Source organism: Quercus robur, chromosome 5, assembly GCF_932294415.1.
Source record: "Quercus robur chromosome 5, dhQueRobu3.1, whole genome shotgun sequence".
Classification (NCBI taxonomy): Eukaryota; Viridiplantae; Streptophyta; class Magnoliopsida; order Fagales; family Fagaceae; genus Quercus; species Quercus robur.
This window is the reverse complement of record NC_065538.1, coordinates 33,814,744-33,831,624: the sequence shown is the minus strand read 5'-3', so window position 1 is coordinate 33,831,624 and position 16,881 is coordinate 33,814,744. Positions and strand designations below refer to the sequence as shown.

General features: G+C 34.8%; 1 protein-coding gene across 1 annotated transcript; it reads right to left on the bottom strand.

Moving 5' to 3' along the window:
- Positions 1 to 5,602: 5,602 nt before the first annotated feature.
- Positions 5,603 to 14,883, bottom strand: LOC126725823 (uncharacterized). Its single transcript, XM_050430795.1, has 5 exons — positions 13,653 to 14,883; positions 12,101 to 12,183; positions 10,758 to 10,869; positions 8,136 to 8,188; positions 5,603 to 6,111 (listed from the first exon to the last, which is right to left on the bottom strand). Exons 1-5 carry the CDS (start codon positions 14,683 to 14,685, stop codon positions 5,968 to 5,970), a joined length of 1,425 nt encoding a protein of 474 aa, XP_050286752.1. The 5' UTR covers positions 14,686 to 14,883; the 3' UTR covers positions 5,603 to 5,967.
- Positions 14,884 to 16,881: the final 1,998 nt, after the last annotated feature.

Genomic DNA, 16,881 nt, shown 5'->3' with positions numbered 1-16,881 from the left:
TAGAGTTATGACAACACATTTCAGAGGTTTTCAAGTGATTAAAAACTAAGTTCAGTGGCAAACTTGTAGAAAAAATAAAGTTTCTAGGACCCCACTAGTCTTTGTCAAGTCAGAATTTGTACGGTTGGCACGTTTCTTTTTTTCATTTCATTTCAGAGTTTCTCCTCATTATTTCCACCTTACTCTACCCCACATCCTTCTCTTTTCCTACTCTCACATAGGAGCGGCAATTCGTGTTCGTGTGTCAGGTTCATGTTGTGTCAACTCATACGTATCCGACTATATGGGTCAATACTAACCCAACATATTTATTAAATGGGGCAAGATTCTTCAACCCTAATACAACCCACTTATTAAACTAGTCAGTCATATCAACTAGTTTATCTGATTTTATCAAAATGGAGAAAAACATTTACGAAAAAACAAGCAAATAAATATTTTAAATATAAAATTCAGAACTAATGAGTAACTGCATCACAAACAATCATTCAAAACTAAAGCATATCTCAATATCATAAATAATTAATCACAATATGTCAAAGAAAATAAACTACAACAACTAATAAGTTTATATACCTAGGGTTTGAAAGGTATATTGGTAAAAATTCATTTAATTAAACGGGTCAAACGGGTTCCATAAGTTGAACCCTAACCCAACTCGTTTATTAAAAAAGTCCGTCGTGTCAACCCAAATATGACATAAACTCATTAAGCATCAACCCATAACCTACTAATTTCGTATGGTGTCGTGTCGAGTTCGCGGGTCGTGTCCAATTTTGCCACCCCTACTCTCACACTTGTTCTTTTCATTTCAAAGACTTGAACTACTCTTGGTCAGCCGAAGAGGAACTTGCTGTGATCGAAATCTCTGTCCCTGAGACCCAACCTCTTCACTGGCGAGGCCTGCTTTATCACCGGCAAGCTATCACTCCACTTGTGCTTCTTCTGTACTAAGATAAATTTTTAAAACTGCAAAGTTTTTCTATTCAAGGCTAATTAGGGCTAATCTGTTCAAACGGGTTTTTCTATAATAAAAAATAACAAAATAACAAAATAAAAAATTCTTTGGTAAAGTAGAACTGTAAGATCCCATGACTCATCTTTACCTTTACCACCAAAAAAAAAAGAAAGAGTGCAGTGCAACAGACCCAGCCATGCCTCCCCCCCCCCCCCCAACCTTTGAAAAAAAAATACTAGTATATATATTAACAAAAAGAATTTTAATTCTAGCTCTTAAATTTATATACTTGGCCCCCCTTCCCCAAAAAATTTATAAACTGACCCAAGAAATCCAACAAATAGATAACAAGAAAAAACTATTAAAAAAAAATGCATATATCTAGATAATAAGAAAATCTTTTGACAAATCATAAATCCAGTCTAAGCAAAAACAATAGCAACAAATCAATTACAAATTCTAGCAAAAAAAATCACAAAAACCTAATAGCATTTACCCAATTCTCCCTCTCACTTGAGAGCTCTATGCCCCTCTCAAATTACTCCACCCTCATAGCCATAGAGACAACTCCTATGCCACATATTGATCGCTTCATCTACACATTAGTAACACCTTTAAAATATTAAAACGTGTCAATTGACTTGCAAAACTCTTAATTATAAAATCCTATTATTAAATTTTTTTTTTAAAAGAAAAAATACAAATAATAATTAATAAATTAATGCTAATATGCAACTTTGTCAACCTCTAGTATTGATATTCCAATTTTTTAAAATTTTTGAACAAAGAACTTCGGCCCCCCTAAGTTTGAATCCTAGTTCCATCCCTGAACGGACCCAACTAAAATGATAGTGACAATGTAACATGTTAGCTAATTGTTGTAAAGTGGACCACTGATAAGAAAAAGTAATTGTTATTTATAACAAAAATGTAAAAATCAAGCTAGTTCTAGTTAGAGTGTGCTGAAGTGACAGGAAGAGTTTTTGGCTTATGGTTTTTGGTCCTTTTCTGGGTTTTCAGATGGGAGAGGATGAAAGTGAAGGGAGCAATGTTGTTCTGTGCAATGTCAGTGGATGGGCTCCACTATTTTGCTGAAAGGTGGAGCTAAAGAGTGAGAAATGTAACTCCGTTTTGTGTCCAAACAGAAATTGAAGAGTATTTGAGTTATAATGAGAACTAAGTAATGAGTTATAGGTTTTAAGTTTGAGTTATGAGTTTTGAGATATGGGTTTTGAAAATTGGGTCATGAACAATCCAAACAGCAACTCTTTCAAATCTCTTTGGACCATTTTTATCTTGAAAATATGGATTCAAAATGCCATTAAATAAATTTTGCTCTTGTACGGCACTGTGATACCTAGGCCCAGCTGGACCTTGGATCCTGACTCAACAGTATGGCCCATGGCATCAACCTCTTTCTTCCTAAAGCCCCAACCCAAGCCCACAAAAGTCACTATCCCATGCCTCACATTGCTCGAAAGCGTAAGGAGTGGATAATTTCAATTAGCACGCACCCTCTTCCGTCGCCTGGGCATTGCTCGGCAAACCACATAGCACTCGGGGACACCATCTCTTGTATGTCGGGCAATACCTTGCTGAATATCTCTGCCAAGCATATCTATTGAAGCGGGAACCATTTCCAAAGCCACTTTGACCACACCCCACTCCCACCTAAACACCCACTCATAATTAACGACATTGGACCTCCTACTGCACTAACGTTGGAAGTAATCATAGTCTCTCCACTAATTATTAGGCTATAAATATGAGAAGCTGAGGATGAAAAGAGGTTGAATGGTTGAGAGAAGAAACGAGGAGTAGAGGGAGCAACAGAAAAGAGGTTGTAGTGAGAGAAGAGGAATTCTTAAGGGGGGTTACTGTGTTGGGTCTTTGTGCTAGAAACTACCCAAAGTAGGAAATCCAAAGCCCATATCACAAATAGATTGTGAGCCCAAGTGAGGACCAGCCTGCCAACTTCATTTTTGGCGCACACAGCTCTAAATAAGGTTCGAACCACAACTTAGCTCATATTATGATTGAAGAAGATTTTAGGCTCAAAAGGCAAAATTGAGTCCAAAAGTGAGTCAAAATGAATAGACGGACTAGGTCCCAGATCAGACTCAGTCAAACGGTTGCTAATATGCTATGGACTAGATTTTAAACCGTGTCAGGGTCATGGATAAGCAATGAATGACGGGCTTGAATTTGGCCCATGAACTTATCTTTTCTTCCTTGTGCCACTTAAGCGTATTATATTCAATCACCCAAAGTGTTTCGAGATATAATCTAGACTCATTGAATTTTTTTTTTTTTTAAGAGAGATAGGGCTAATTATTTTCATAAAAATATAAATTTCCACAACTCTTAGCCTAATTAGAAACAATATTGATTATGAAACCCAATGTGCTTCAAAACAACAAGGAGAAGAATTGAAACAAAATTATGTAAGATTATTTTAGTTTTTCTTATTGTTGCCACTCAAGTGCATTGTGTTTCATCACCAATAGTGTTTCTAGATTAAATTAATGTAGACTCATCGAAATTTGTATCTTTAGGGAAATATAGCTAATTAATTCCATAAATATATAAATTTGCATGAGGCTCAACCCAAGCCCCAGTTAGAAACAACATTAGTGGGGGAATGTGCTTCAGTGACAACAGGGAGAAATGTGAGATTATTTTTGGTTCTTTTTTTTCTGATGACACTCAAGCGCATTATGTTCCATCACCAATAGTGCTTCTAGATGAGGTTAATCTACACTAGTCAAAATTTGTATATTTTGGAAAATAGAACTAATTACTTCCATAAAAATATAAATTTCCATGAGTCTCAACCCAGTTAGGAACAATATTGGTCAAACTCAATGTGCTTCAATCACATCATGAAGAAAAATGAACCAAAACTATCTGAGGTTATTTGAGTCTTTCTTCCTTGTGCCACTTAAGCTCATTGTGTTCCATCACCAATAGTGTTTCTAGATGAGGTTAATCTAGACTCGTTGAAATTTGAAGAAATTTTTATGTTTAGGGAAATATAGATAATTATTTCCATAAAAATATAAATTTCCATGAGTCTCGTCCTAGTTAGAAACAATATTGGTCACGAAACCCAATGAGCTTTAGTGACAACCGGAAGAAAAACTAAACAAAACTCTATGAAATTATTTTAGTTTTTCTTCATGGTACCACTCAAGTGCATTGTGTTCCCTCACCAATAGTGTTTCTAGACGACGTTAATCTAGGCTCGTTGAAATTTATAATTTTAGGGAAATAAAGCTAATTATTTCCATAAAAATATAAATTTCCATGAGCCTTAACTCAGTTAAAAACAATATTGGTCATGGAACCCAACGTGCTTTAGTGATAGTGGGGAGAAGTACTAAAACAAAACCATGTGAGGTTATTTCAATTTTTCTTCCTAGGGCCACTCAAGCACATTAAGTTCTATCACCAATAGTGTTTCTAGATGAAGTTAATCTAAATTCGTCGAAATTTGTATGTTTAGGGAAACAGAGCTAATTATTTTCATAAAAATATAAATTTCTATGAATCTCAACCCAATTAGAAACAATAATGGTCATGAAACCCAGTATGTTTTTAGTGATAGCTGGAAGAAAAATTGAAACTCTGTGAAGTTATTTTAGTTTTTCTTCATGGTGCTACTCAAGCGCATTGTGTTCCATCACCAATAGTGTTTCTAGATGAGGTTAACCTACACTCATCGAAATTTGTATTTTTTTGGGAAATAGAACTAATTACTTTCATAAAAATATAAAATTTTCATAATAAGTCTCAACCCAATTAAAAATAAAATTGATCACAAAACCCAATGTGATACAATGACGGCTAGAAGAAAAACTTAAAACAAAACTTTGTGAAGTTATTTCAATCTTTCTTACTTGTGCCACTTAAGTGCACTATGTTCCATCACCAATAATGTTTCTAGATGAGGTTAACTCATTAAAATTTTTATTTTTAAAGAAATATAGGTAATTGTTTCCATAAAAATATAAATTTCCATGAGTCTCAACCCAATTAAAAACAATATTGGACGTAGAACCCAATGTTCTTCAATGACAAGACCAGAAGAAAAATTGAAACAAAACTATGTGCAACTTATTCCAGTTTTTTGTCCATCGCCAAAATTTTCTCTAGACGTTAATCTAGTGTCGTTGAAATTTGTAATTTTAGGGAAATAGTGATGAATATTTCCATAAAATTATAAATTTCGTTGTGTCTCAACCATTATTGTCATGAAACCAACTCGCTTTAGTGGTAGTAGTAAGAAAACTTAATCAAGAAACCCCCTAACATTATTCCATTAATTTTTTTATTCATAAAAATTAATGGACAAAATTTGGTTCCAAACATATTAACAACCTTGGGCTCCAACCACCAATGGGAAAATGACATTTGTCCTTTACACATGACTCACTTAACCCAACCAAGGCGCCAAACATGTTTGGTGCCAAACCTTTTCTAATAATTAGATTTTTGTATGTATCACTACTTAACTAATGATTGGATTAAGTGGTATCCTCTCTCCCGGGTGAGGTGAAGATACCACAGCAGGCATTATATATATATATGAGAGAGAGAGTCTATTGGAAGCTAGAATAATAAAAATAAATAGAACTATAGAAGTACAGAAATGTATGATTTTCTTTGCTGTTACATCAACTTGAAAATTCAACAACAATGTCTTCAAAATGACATACATTAAGAACAAGCTTGTAAGAAAAAGGGAAGAAGCGAGCCAAAAATTAGGAAATGGATCAAAACCGAACTGTAACATCCTTTGACTCCCATATGGAATGGACCAAAACTCAGGTAGACCAACTAAAATTGTGATCTTACACCAAAAACAAAAACAGAGAACAGAAAGAACAAAAAAAGAAATTGAGAGCTGGTCACTATATTGACTAGCCTAGTTTTCATCTGATAAAGGTTATCCCAGAGACCAAATAATATCTTACAAAGAAAACACAGGGATCACATTGTGGACTATTCTAGTGCTTGTAGTTAGGGTTGTCACGGAGACCAAGTTTAGAGAGAACCAAGCAGTAGGAATCCCAATCAGTTCTTCGGAGATATTTCAATATTCTCTTCCTCCTCTGCACCATTGCTTGAAGACCCTTTATAGAATGCTTATCCTACAGCATTATAATAAATAAATAAATAATCTAAGTAGGAAAAAAAAAGGGAAGTAACAGCACCTACTGTACTGACTATGCAATCATTTTTTTTTTTTGGGCTAAGAGACCATGCAACCAATTAAAAGGTAGACTTGTTAGTACTCTTGCTATAAATTTTTGGCACCCCAAGCAGCTATAATATATTGACATTTATTCTGAAGGCGACAGCAACTTGTAACTAATTAAAAATGTCAAACAGATTTATAGGATGCACAGCTTTAACAAGACACAATTTAGCAATAGCCAGATTGTTGCCAGTCCAAGACTGGTACACATAACTTCTTGTTCCATAATATCATATTCTTCATACAACATTGCAAATGCTAGCTTGTCGGCTTGCCACATAAATTGCTGGCTTGATGCAACATTGCAATTAGTGGAGTCAGCTCACCAAAGAAGTATAGCAAAAAGTGACATTTTAGTTGTCCAAAGTTTCATTTGAATTTATAGTAACTTTCACTAGTGTCCAATGTGCTGTGAATGAAGAAAATTTGAACACTATTGCTCATGCATTAAAGCACAATGCAAACCATAAAAATTAATTATAGGAAACAAAACAATTATTTAAATATCAAACCTTTAATACCCTAGAATAAATCTTAGGTTATAACTCCTTCAGTGTTGTACCTTAACTTCCTTAATTAAATTCAACCATGCAGTTGCATTGACCATTATACATCCATTTGATGTTGATCAAATCAACAAAACTAATTCTATAAGCAGTCTTAACATTCAATTTGCATCACCATGCTCCACACAAATAAAAAAGTAATGTGATATAGACATGAAGCTGACACATGAGACCACTGAGGTTTTAACTTTTCTTTTCTTTTATTGGTAAGTTACTCATGCACCCAGTGGGAGTCAACCATTATAATAAAAGAAGGAAGTAACAGTTGAGTGGTAGCTCGTTGGTCACTAAGAATAAACTTTTCTCAGAGTGGGAGCATCTCCAAGGTGTGACAAATATTAAGTATCACATATTTTTTATATTTATTTTGACTTATAAAAACCTCTAATATTTATGAATTTTTCACCAAGGCAATACAAAATTTACAAAGGAATTAAAATATGAGAGCTCACTACTCAATAAATTGTTTGGTGATTTCTTCAATAATACTAACACAAAATAAGCTCACTGACATTTATTAATTTGAGTATTTCACACCACCATTAGACCTCAAATACACACACCAATTTTCATATTAGTCATCCATAAACTCATGCTTTAAGTATAATTTTTAAAGTCAAAAGAACTTGAGATTTTAGCATTTTATAGATGAGATAGTTATTGATCTCTTATCATCTTACTAGTTTGCAAGCATAAAGGATATGGGGAGATGATGTAATCCAATAGTGGACTTCAACACACATCTAACAGAAAGTTATGAAGTAGTATAACGTTGACAAAAATTACAATAGGTGTAATTTGAGCCCATCCCATATACATAATGTATAGACACTCGATGCGGTTTGGATGGATTTGAAAAACTTCTCAACTGCACCAACCACCATCATCGAGGCCGTACGTCACTTGCCAGACACCCCCAAGTGTGACTGATGTCATATTTCATATCAACAATGTAAAGCCCTTGAAACTTAAACCTACTTTCCTCACATTCATCTTCCCCCATTCCAAAAATACACTAAAAGTAATAGCTAGAACAATCTATACCACGTTAATCACCTCAACAGCCCTAATTTATTAGAAACTAGTGCAGGTCGATAACTATCTCTTTGTAAAGAGCAATAATCAATTTCTTGTTCAACCATATGAGGATTGATATTACCCTAAATACCAAGTAAAAGAATCTAATGCAAGATTGGATCCAAAAAAGTGTTAAAAATAATAATTATTATAATAATAATAAATAAATAAACTAAGAAGTAATACAATGAAAATACTTTTTTTTTGGATAGATAATACAATGAAACTAATCTAATATAGACTGAAACAAAGAGATACTTGGTTCAATTGTCACCTTCTTGTGTAAAACTGAAGATAGATGCTTGATCTTAGTTGTGAGTTGCGCCACTGCAAAGAAAACAGATAAAGGAAATCCATAATCATAGCTCAAAAAAAATAAATACAGAGAGAGAGAGAGAGAAAACACCGATTGCAAGCATATTATGTTTGGAAGAACTTTCAAGGATCACTAACATTCTCACTTCTCCCAAGTAAAAAGAACAAGGGGGAAATTTTCATTTCCATGAAAGTTGTGTTGCTCCCAAAGAAGGGCAAAAAAACATACAATGAAAAGATTGTTAAGAGAGAGAGAGAGAGAGAGAGAGAATAAACTCATATTTCAGGGGTTCAAATGACTTAAAAAGAACTTTATAACATTATGTAGATGATTCATAAAAATTGAAGAGCAGGAGAAAAAAATGCTGAAATTTTTACATAAAATTCAGAGTATAAGACAACCTTGTATGCATTTATCAAAAAAAAATCAAAAACCCCACAACGAAGGGAACTACTAACTACCTACTTTTATATTCCACTTCCACCTAGCCACAACAGAGATTTGATAAATTATAATTTCTTTTTCAGTACCCAACAGAACTCAGAAAACAATACATTTTTTTCCATCCTAGTCTAACCATATGCTCGATTGCTCATATGTACTATAATTTTAACACTTCTTTATTTTTCCATGTCAACTGGATAGGAGAAAGGTAAACCCAAGAAGTCATCAAAAGTTGCTTTTGCTGATCTCTATCAAATTGGCCAAAAGCATAAACGGTCACTAGTCTCCTCAAATTTAACATCTAATGGGCCCCCATTCTCATTATTAATGACACCTAATTTTATACTATACAGCATGGCTTACCTTATAGCTGTTCAATCATAGCTTAATATTCATTTGTTTATGATGTGTGGAAGACAATATTCTGAAACTTTCTTTCACGCTCTATTTCTATGACAGCATTCTCTCAATTCAAAGCACTTCAATGATATATTAAACTTAAGGATAGAAGGAAGTGGGAAGGAAGATATGAGAGAAAGAAAACATGTTACTTTCAAGTTCTTTTAGATATGCAGCACTTTTATGATTCCATTCCCCCCTTCTCTCTCTTTAACCAATCAAGCATCCCAAGGGAATATAGGCTTCCTTCCCCTTCTATCCCCTCTCCCCCCCTCCTCTCCCTTTCCTTTCCCTTCACTCTATCCTTTTGGATCAAACAATAGTCTAGATAACATAACCAATTACCCTTGGTATCCCATGGCTTGAACACCAACTTCTAATAAACCACACCAATCAGATCCGGTTAGATGTTTGCAACCTCATGGAAAAATTCAAAGCTAATTAAGATAATAGTTACTTGGCTAGCCAACTCAACTGCTACTCATTTCATAACAAAACCTTCTTTTTTTCATAGGTTATCTTTTTAATATTATGTTTCACAAAGATTTAATAGAATGGAAGAAATATACGCTCTTGGAAATGTCACATTTAATGGAGATTTAAATGACTAGAAACTAGAGTCACTCTTGGTAATGTCAGGTTTAATAGGGATTTTACTGACTAGGAACTCGAGTCAATAGACTCATCTGACATCATGTAGTCTTATATATCTAGGCAAGAGGGCCCTGGTCCAATGAGGTGGAGGTTGAATGGGCATGGAAGGTTTGATGTTCACTCCTATTATGAGACATTGAGAGGCCTAAGAGATGTAAGTTGCCTATGGAAGAGTGTTTGATGCGCATCAAAAAGAGTCACCTTCTTCATTTCAACAGCAGTTTAAGGAAATATATTGAAATGTGATGATCTCGTAAATAGAGGACTCACAATAGTAAATTGGTGTTGCATGTGCAGGTGTGGTGGCGAATCCATGGACCATTTACTGTTGTATTGTTATATTGCATATGTTTTGTGAACTTAAATTTTCTCAGTATCGAAGTCTAGTGGATCTTGGAGAGAAATGCTTCTTTCATTTGGAACATAACCCCTCCATGCTGTGGACTTTATGGAGGGTGAGGACTGAGGAAGCATACCATCTTTGATGTTGAAGAAAATTAGGTGGTTCAATTGAAGACGTACTTCACTAGATCATTAAATGAGTCGTCTCATTCTTCAGGTCTTAGTGCTACTCATTCTTTTGTAGATCTTTATCTTTCAAAAGATATATTATTAAAAGGAATGGAAAGGTTGGAATTCTGAGCTTCCTCAAAGAATTACAAGCAGATATTCATATGTTCCAAAAAATTAACTATAGAGCTACACCCCTTTCCCACTGCCCCCACACCCCCCCCCCCCCCCCCCCCCCCACAAAAAAAAAAAATCATAGTGCTCTTTTGTAGATTTTATTTATTCTCTATAATTTTGTTTGTAATTCATTCATGTTGTAATTTTTTAGGATATCTTATGCATACAACCTATGTACATATATATGTACACAAAGGGAACTAAAGATAAGGCCAGAAACATGTCAATCAAAAGAATTAGATGAAAGCAGTATATTTTAACATACAATTTTGTGAAATAAACAACACATGCATCCAAAGAAAAAGATTATACACATGCACCAAAAAACAGAAATCAGAAACATGCAATCTCTCAAGATGAAAAAGTGTAATGAAACTAAAATGTAAACCCCTTTACCTTGAACACGTGCGGATCCACAATCTGAATCTGACATTTTAAATTCATCTCTAACTTTTGCAAGCTCAATTTTCATTTTTTCTGCAGAAGACATATTATCCGGATGGAAATACTGCATTAAACATATTTCAAAAATATTAGAGCATCAAACCCCTTCAGATTTTTAAAGGAAAGTAACTTCATCTGAAATAATGCAGGAATTAATAAGTTCATACTGGACTCTGTTTAAGAACATGCACTTTCTGAAGGATCAAATACCCAAAAAAAAAAAAAAATCACCCTATAAAGACCTTAAGCATGCATAATTAAAAAACAATACTATAAGGTTGAGTTACTTCATGTAGGATTCACAGTTTACACCAATAAAGGAATCAATACATAATGAATTTGATTCCAACTCTTTTAGGAAAAGAAATATTCAGAGTACAAGGAAGTCTAGCAAGGACCTATTGTAGATAACAGACGTCCCTTTTTTTTTTTTTAAGATACAATAGACATCACTCTGACACTAGTTTATTTCAGTTATCAGTAATACCAGAGACTGTAATTTCTTAATTTTAAGAATGCAACAACAGAGTCACAAACATATGAAGAGTTTGCATTTATGCAAGATCATACCATCTGAATTATGAAGCAAAAATTGACTTAATAATGAACCCTTCCAACATATGTAGTGTGCGTTTGGCTCCAACTTAAAAAGCCAGCTTATTTTACTATTCAGCTTATTTTTGCTACTACTACACTTTTTGGTACTATCTCACTGTACTATTTCAGCTAATTTTTACTTTTATTTATAGTACTTTCAGCAAAAAATTTTCAGTTTCAACAAAATAAACAGATCCCAAACAGACCCGTAGTCTCTTTATAATAAATATATTCTCACCTATAAAAAATTTATAAAATAAAATTATTTATTAAAAAAAAAAAAAAAAGCTTCATTCTTTTCCATCTAAAGAAAAAGTAATCCTCAAAATGTTTTACAAAATACATTACTATTCAACCACTGAACACAGTGTCTTCAAGCAAAAGCATATAGGTTTTGCAAATTCTCTCTTTATCTCAAGACTGTAAACCACAAGTGAAATTACAACCACAAATACAATTACTTCTTAAGGAATTCCACATTAAAACATTAATAGGAATTTAGAGAACAACTTTAGGGAATGGATTTGGGATATCTCATTTTAGGAGGTCCTATCATCAACATTATCATCTAGTGCTCCAATAATTTATGCATGTGAGAGTTTTCACTTTTTTAAATGAAAAATAATGATTGATCTAGTCACCTTATTCAACCAAAAATAGAGATTTAAGAATATAAAAGCTAAGAGAAGAATATTTGCCTTTTCAACTAGATGCTCCTTTGGAGGTTGCAGCATAAAGTTTGGAGTTCTGCCTAACTGACCCAAGATATCAAGTCTCTGGACTGAAAAAATAGATCAGAATCAATAAATATTATGAATATAGATTTTGTATCAAATGTAAACAAGTTAAAGCTGGCAAAATTTAATCCACCAAAACAATTTTGAAAAGCAATATTCCACAACATTAGACACATTCAAACAAGTATTATATGAAAGTAAAAAATATATATATGTTAAAAAAGGAAAAGAAAAAAGTTATCTAATAAGCATGAGCTTGAGCCCATTTTTAGTTGACTAGCAACATTTTGCTTTGGAAAAAACCAGGTGAGAAACCCAAAGATCTAGCTTGAGCCCATTTTTTATTAGATGCCTTGGCTAAATTATAAGAGTTCAAAAGAACCTTTGCCATACCTAGTATGAGAAGTGTTTAATATATCATAAATAAGAAAGGAAGAACTAAACCACACAGCAACCAGAGCTCAATTTGTTCAACAACCAGGCAAAGGATTCTAAATTGTTGTCATACTACCAAAAGTGGAGACTAATCTATAATCTATCACTTAAAATCTTCCAATTTGATAATCTGAGGTGGTCTGACTTCTAGATGATAACTTTTTCTTTTTTGATAAGTGGCCTGTAGATTAAATGATTCATGTGCAAAAGAGAGCAATTAATGCACTAGTAACAAAGAGTGAAATGATTCAAGTTGAGGGAACAAAAAAGGTAGAGGGAGACCAAAAACAATATTAGTAAGAAGTTAAAAAAGGACATGTCAATTTAGAAAGTAATGTAGAGGTTATGACTTTGGATAGAATAGAATGGAGGAAAAGAATTCATGTGGCCAACTCTACCTAATATTGTTGAGGATCCATAGCCAACCCAAAAAAATTTGGGACTAAAGCTTTGTTGTTGTTGTGGCTTCTAGATGATAACTGAACTGAGAACACTCAAATAATATTTTATAGTATACTAAAAAAGTATTGAGAACATTGTAAAGTTTAACAAGTAGGACAAAGATCAGTGACTAAACGCCTTTTCACCTGCTAATCTCAGCAATCAAAAACAGAGGCTATATCTTTTTATCATCAACAATCCAATTACAACATCAAAACAAGCACAATTTATATAAACTGCACAAACACCACTTGCTTGACAACATCAAGCCCCCATGCCCCACCCACATTTCACTATCAAAATCAGCTTTTGGTTCATAGAGTCTTCATCTTTTCAGGGGTTCAGGAAGGGGGTGATATATTAACACAAGATCAAGTAATCCAAAGTATCACTTTCTTATTCTCTCTCTAATTTTCTAAAGAAGGAATCAGAGAACTATAATATTTCATCAATAATTTGTCATTATTTTTTATACTCAAATCCAAATGCCAACTATTGCAAACCAAGTATTCGAAATGTCCAGTTAGCAACCAAAACAGAAAGTACATTCTCCTATCAACTACCATCCAAATTAGCAAAACATACTTTAAGAAAACTAGCAATTCACCAAAATTCAATCGAAATCCACTAAACTTACTCGAATTTTTCTTTGCCTTCTCAGTTTCTGTCAACCTTAGCCAAACCAAGCTCTCCCTCAAGTCCTTAAACGAAACCCCGCCAATCCTCGACTCGGTCTCCTTCTCCTCCATCTCCCTCAGCTTCATCAGCCTCTCATTCAACTCGGAGAGCGAAAAGCCCAACGAATCCCCTTCCTTCTTCCCCCCCTGCACAGAAGGCCTGAGCTTCCTCAGCTTCTCCCCCAACTCCCCATAGCTATACATCTTCACAAACTCTGTCTTCATCGCCATTGTCTCCCTCTCCCCTTCTTTCCTCTCCCTCTCCTTCCCAAACACCGAAACTGGCAGCGAATCAGTCCCACCAAACACCGGGGCAGAATCTGGCGCGGGCTTCAATTTCAAACTATTCTTAAATGCCGATAAGGACATGGGATCCCCACTCCTCCTCTCATTCTGGGGTGAATCATTTGTCAATCGGAGCTGCCGCAAGCTCTCACGAATCGCATCGAAAGAGAGCTTGCCGCCTGCACCAGCACCAGCACCGAGCTTTCCGAGGGCGGAGTCAGTGGTGTTATTGGCAGCATTTTCCTCTGCTGCCTTGGCAGTCACATTTCTTTTGTAAAGCTCTTGAAATGAAATGTGCTGAGATGAAGGGGAGGGTGCAGAGTTAGAGTTGTTGGGCTGAATGGTGGGAGGTGGAACAGCGGATCGGGAACGAAATTCGGAGAGGTTTTTGCGAATTTCTTCGAGGGAAGCGACTTTTGAAGGCTTAGAGAAAGATGGGTTTGAAGGTTTTGATGATGGGTTTGTGAGGTTCCTTGGTGAAAATGGGGAAGTGGGTCTTTGTTGTTGTTGTTGTTGGTGTTTGAGGCTGGCTTTGACATCAGAGAAATAGGAGGTAAAGGAGGATTGAGATTGGTCAGAAGTGGTGGGGTCTGGAGGAGGAGGAGTGGAGGAGTTGGAGGAGTTGGAGGAGGAGAATAGGTGGATGAGAGAAGGGTTGTTGTGAAGGGTTGTTCTGTGTTTTGGTCTGAGTTGAAGAGCAGCAGCCATGGGAGGAGCTGAGAGTGAAGGGGTTTTAGGGCTTTCAGATTGAGATTGGGAGGTGAAGAAGATGAAGACTGAAGAGTGAGGGTTTAGTGTTGTGGGACCCAGGATTAAAGCGAGATTTTGGTTATATTTCTCTTATATTTTAAGGTTGAAGAAGCAAATGAAGATGGCGATTGATGACAAATGGTACCTTTGGTTTTAGGGCTTTTAGTTTAGTTTAGCAATGCTTGTTTTGTTTGGACTCCATTCCCCAACAATTGGTATCAATTTCTCCTCCTTTTTTGACACAAACGGCAATTTTTTTTATTTATTAAAAGGTTAAAAAAAACTATTAATATTTTTTTATAACAATTTAATATATTAAAAATGTAATACAAGGGATGAAGGGATTGAGATTTTATGAATTACCTATGGTATAATGAGCTAGGGCATTCAGATTTGCACAACATTATTAAGGTACTTATTGATTCTAGTATTCTACCGAAAATGTTTTTTTTAGAAGAATTCTACCAAAAATGTAAGTATATAGGCACAGAAAATTTTAAAGATATTATTTTCACAATCTCTCTTTTCAATGTTATGGAGTGCTCAAATGAATTGAATTGACACCCAGGTCTCAAAAAAAAAAAAAAAAAAAATTGAGCATAGGGCGATGGCCAATGTGACTTCCCTACCTGGGCATAACCATAATAGTACCTTATCCGCTCTCAGACGAGACCCTATACTCCTGTTCTATGTGAAAAACTCACTAATTTTTTAGGTCGACCATCCAACTCTCAAAAATTTGGTGTCATAGACTCAACTAAGGTAAATAAAAATAAAAGTAATTATGCAAATAAAACATTATTTATAATATTATTTTATATTGAAGTGGTAAGTTATTATTTAGTACATCAATAACAACTAGACTCTATAGTAATCTTAACATTTGTGAAGAAATTGTAAAACAAACGAATATAAAACTTTTTATTTTTGATATTCTAATTCATTATTAAAGGAATTTAATTACTACAATGGAAAACTATGGGACAAAAACAAAATTCTGGTGTTGATATACTAATTTTGGCAATTACCCAAGTATCATGATTCGCATGTGAAACAAATAGAAGAAATTACAAGTCCTATTGGGTTTTAAATTTTGTTGTATTGTAGAACACAAAAAAAGACTGTTGAGGTCCAAAAAATCACAATGTTGAACCAAGGCCCAAAACAATGCAAAGGATTGAAGTCTAGGAAAGCAAAACATTTGGGCTTCCGATAAAGAAAAAAGGAAAAGAGGTCCAAACCTATTAAGGGTCTATAAGGAGGGACCGAAATTCATGAATGGGCAAGTTTCGGAAATTATGAAACAAAGGAACGAAAAAGCCTAATCCAGCTCTCAAAGGTTAGAAAAATCACTGGGGAGCCCAAGAAAAGAACTGGGATAGGATACCTGGGGATTCCTAAAAGACTGGGATCCTCAGAACATGTAGTAAAGCCAGGTTGGGATTAAAACAATTCAAGGGGGCATGCCAAGAAACAAAAGGAACCAGAATAAATATGTCCCTATCAGCCACCCAATTATGCAAAAAACAAATCAGAAGGCTTAGAAACCAACAACTCATGAGTAAGGTTCTGGTATCTCAAGGAACCCAAGAAGAAGAACCATGAAGGAATGTGGCTAGGGATCTTTCAACCTGGTATCTCAAGGGAAAGTAGCCAAAAGATGGGTCTGAAAAAGTGGAATCTAGAAGCTTTTGAGAAGGAAAAAACAAAAGTCAGCCTTCTAGAACACCCCAGAACGAGAAAGTCAGCTAGAGGCTTTTGAAGAAGGAACCTCAAAAGAAGAAAATAATAAAAAATGAGGAAGGGGCCAACCACCAATGTTGCTGACACAACATTGGTTCTGATACCCAGGGGAGGGGGGAATCAATGGTACCCCAGAAACCCTAGGATGGCATTATAAAAGGGTAAGCAGCCAATAGTGAAAGACATTCAGCCACAATCAATTAAAGTAAAAATACTTGAGAAAACTCTGCCAAAATTCAAAATGGGAGAAAAAAGAGGGAAAACAGTGTCCGAGATCCTCAAACAACCACTAGAGAACACACTCGTATCCAAAGGGATTCAAACTTCGCAAGTCTTAGTGGCCTAAACAGCAATCTAAGTATGTGATTTTTGAACTTATTTGAACCTTGTAACACGTCTTAGTGAGCATGA

What these genes read in the sequence shown, in the direction of transcription:
- LOC126725823 (XM_050430795.1), bottom strand. Translation starts at nt 14,685, where the DNA reads ATGGCTGCTGCTCTTCAACTCAGACCAAAACACAGAACAACCCTTCAC. An exon ending in AGGAGCATCTAGTTGAAAAG is followed by an intron (nt 10,870 to 12,100) that starts GCAAATATTCTT and finishes TGTTTAATGCAG; the next exon opens with TATTTCCATCCGGATAATAT. An exon ending in TGGATCCGCACGTGTTCAAG is followed by an intron (nt 8,189 to 10,757) that starts GTAAAGGGGTTT and finishes TTTTCTTTGCAG; the next exon opens with TGGCGCAACTCACAACTAAG.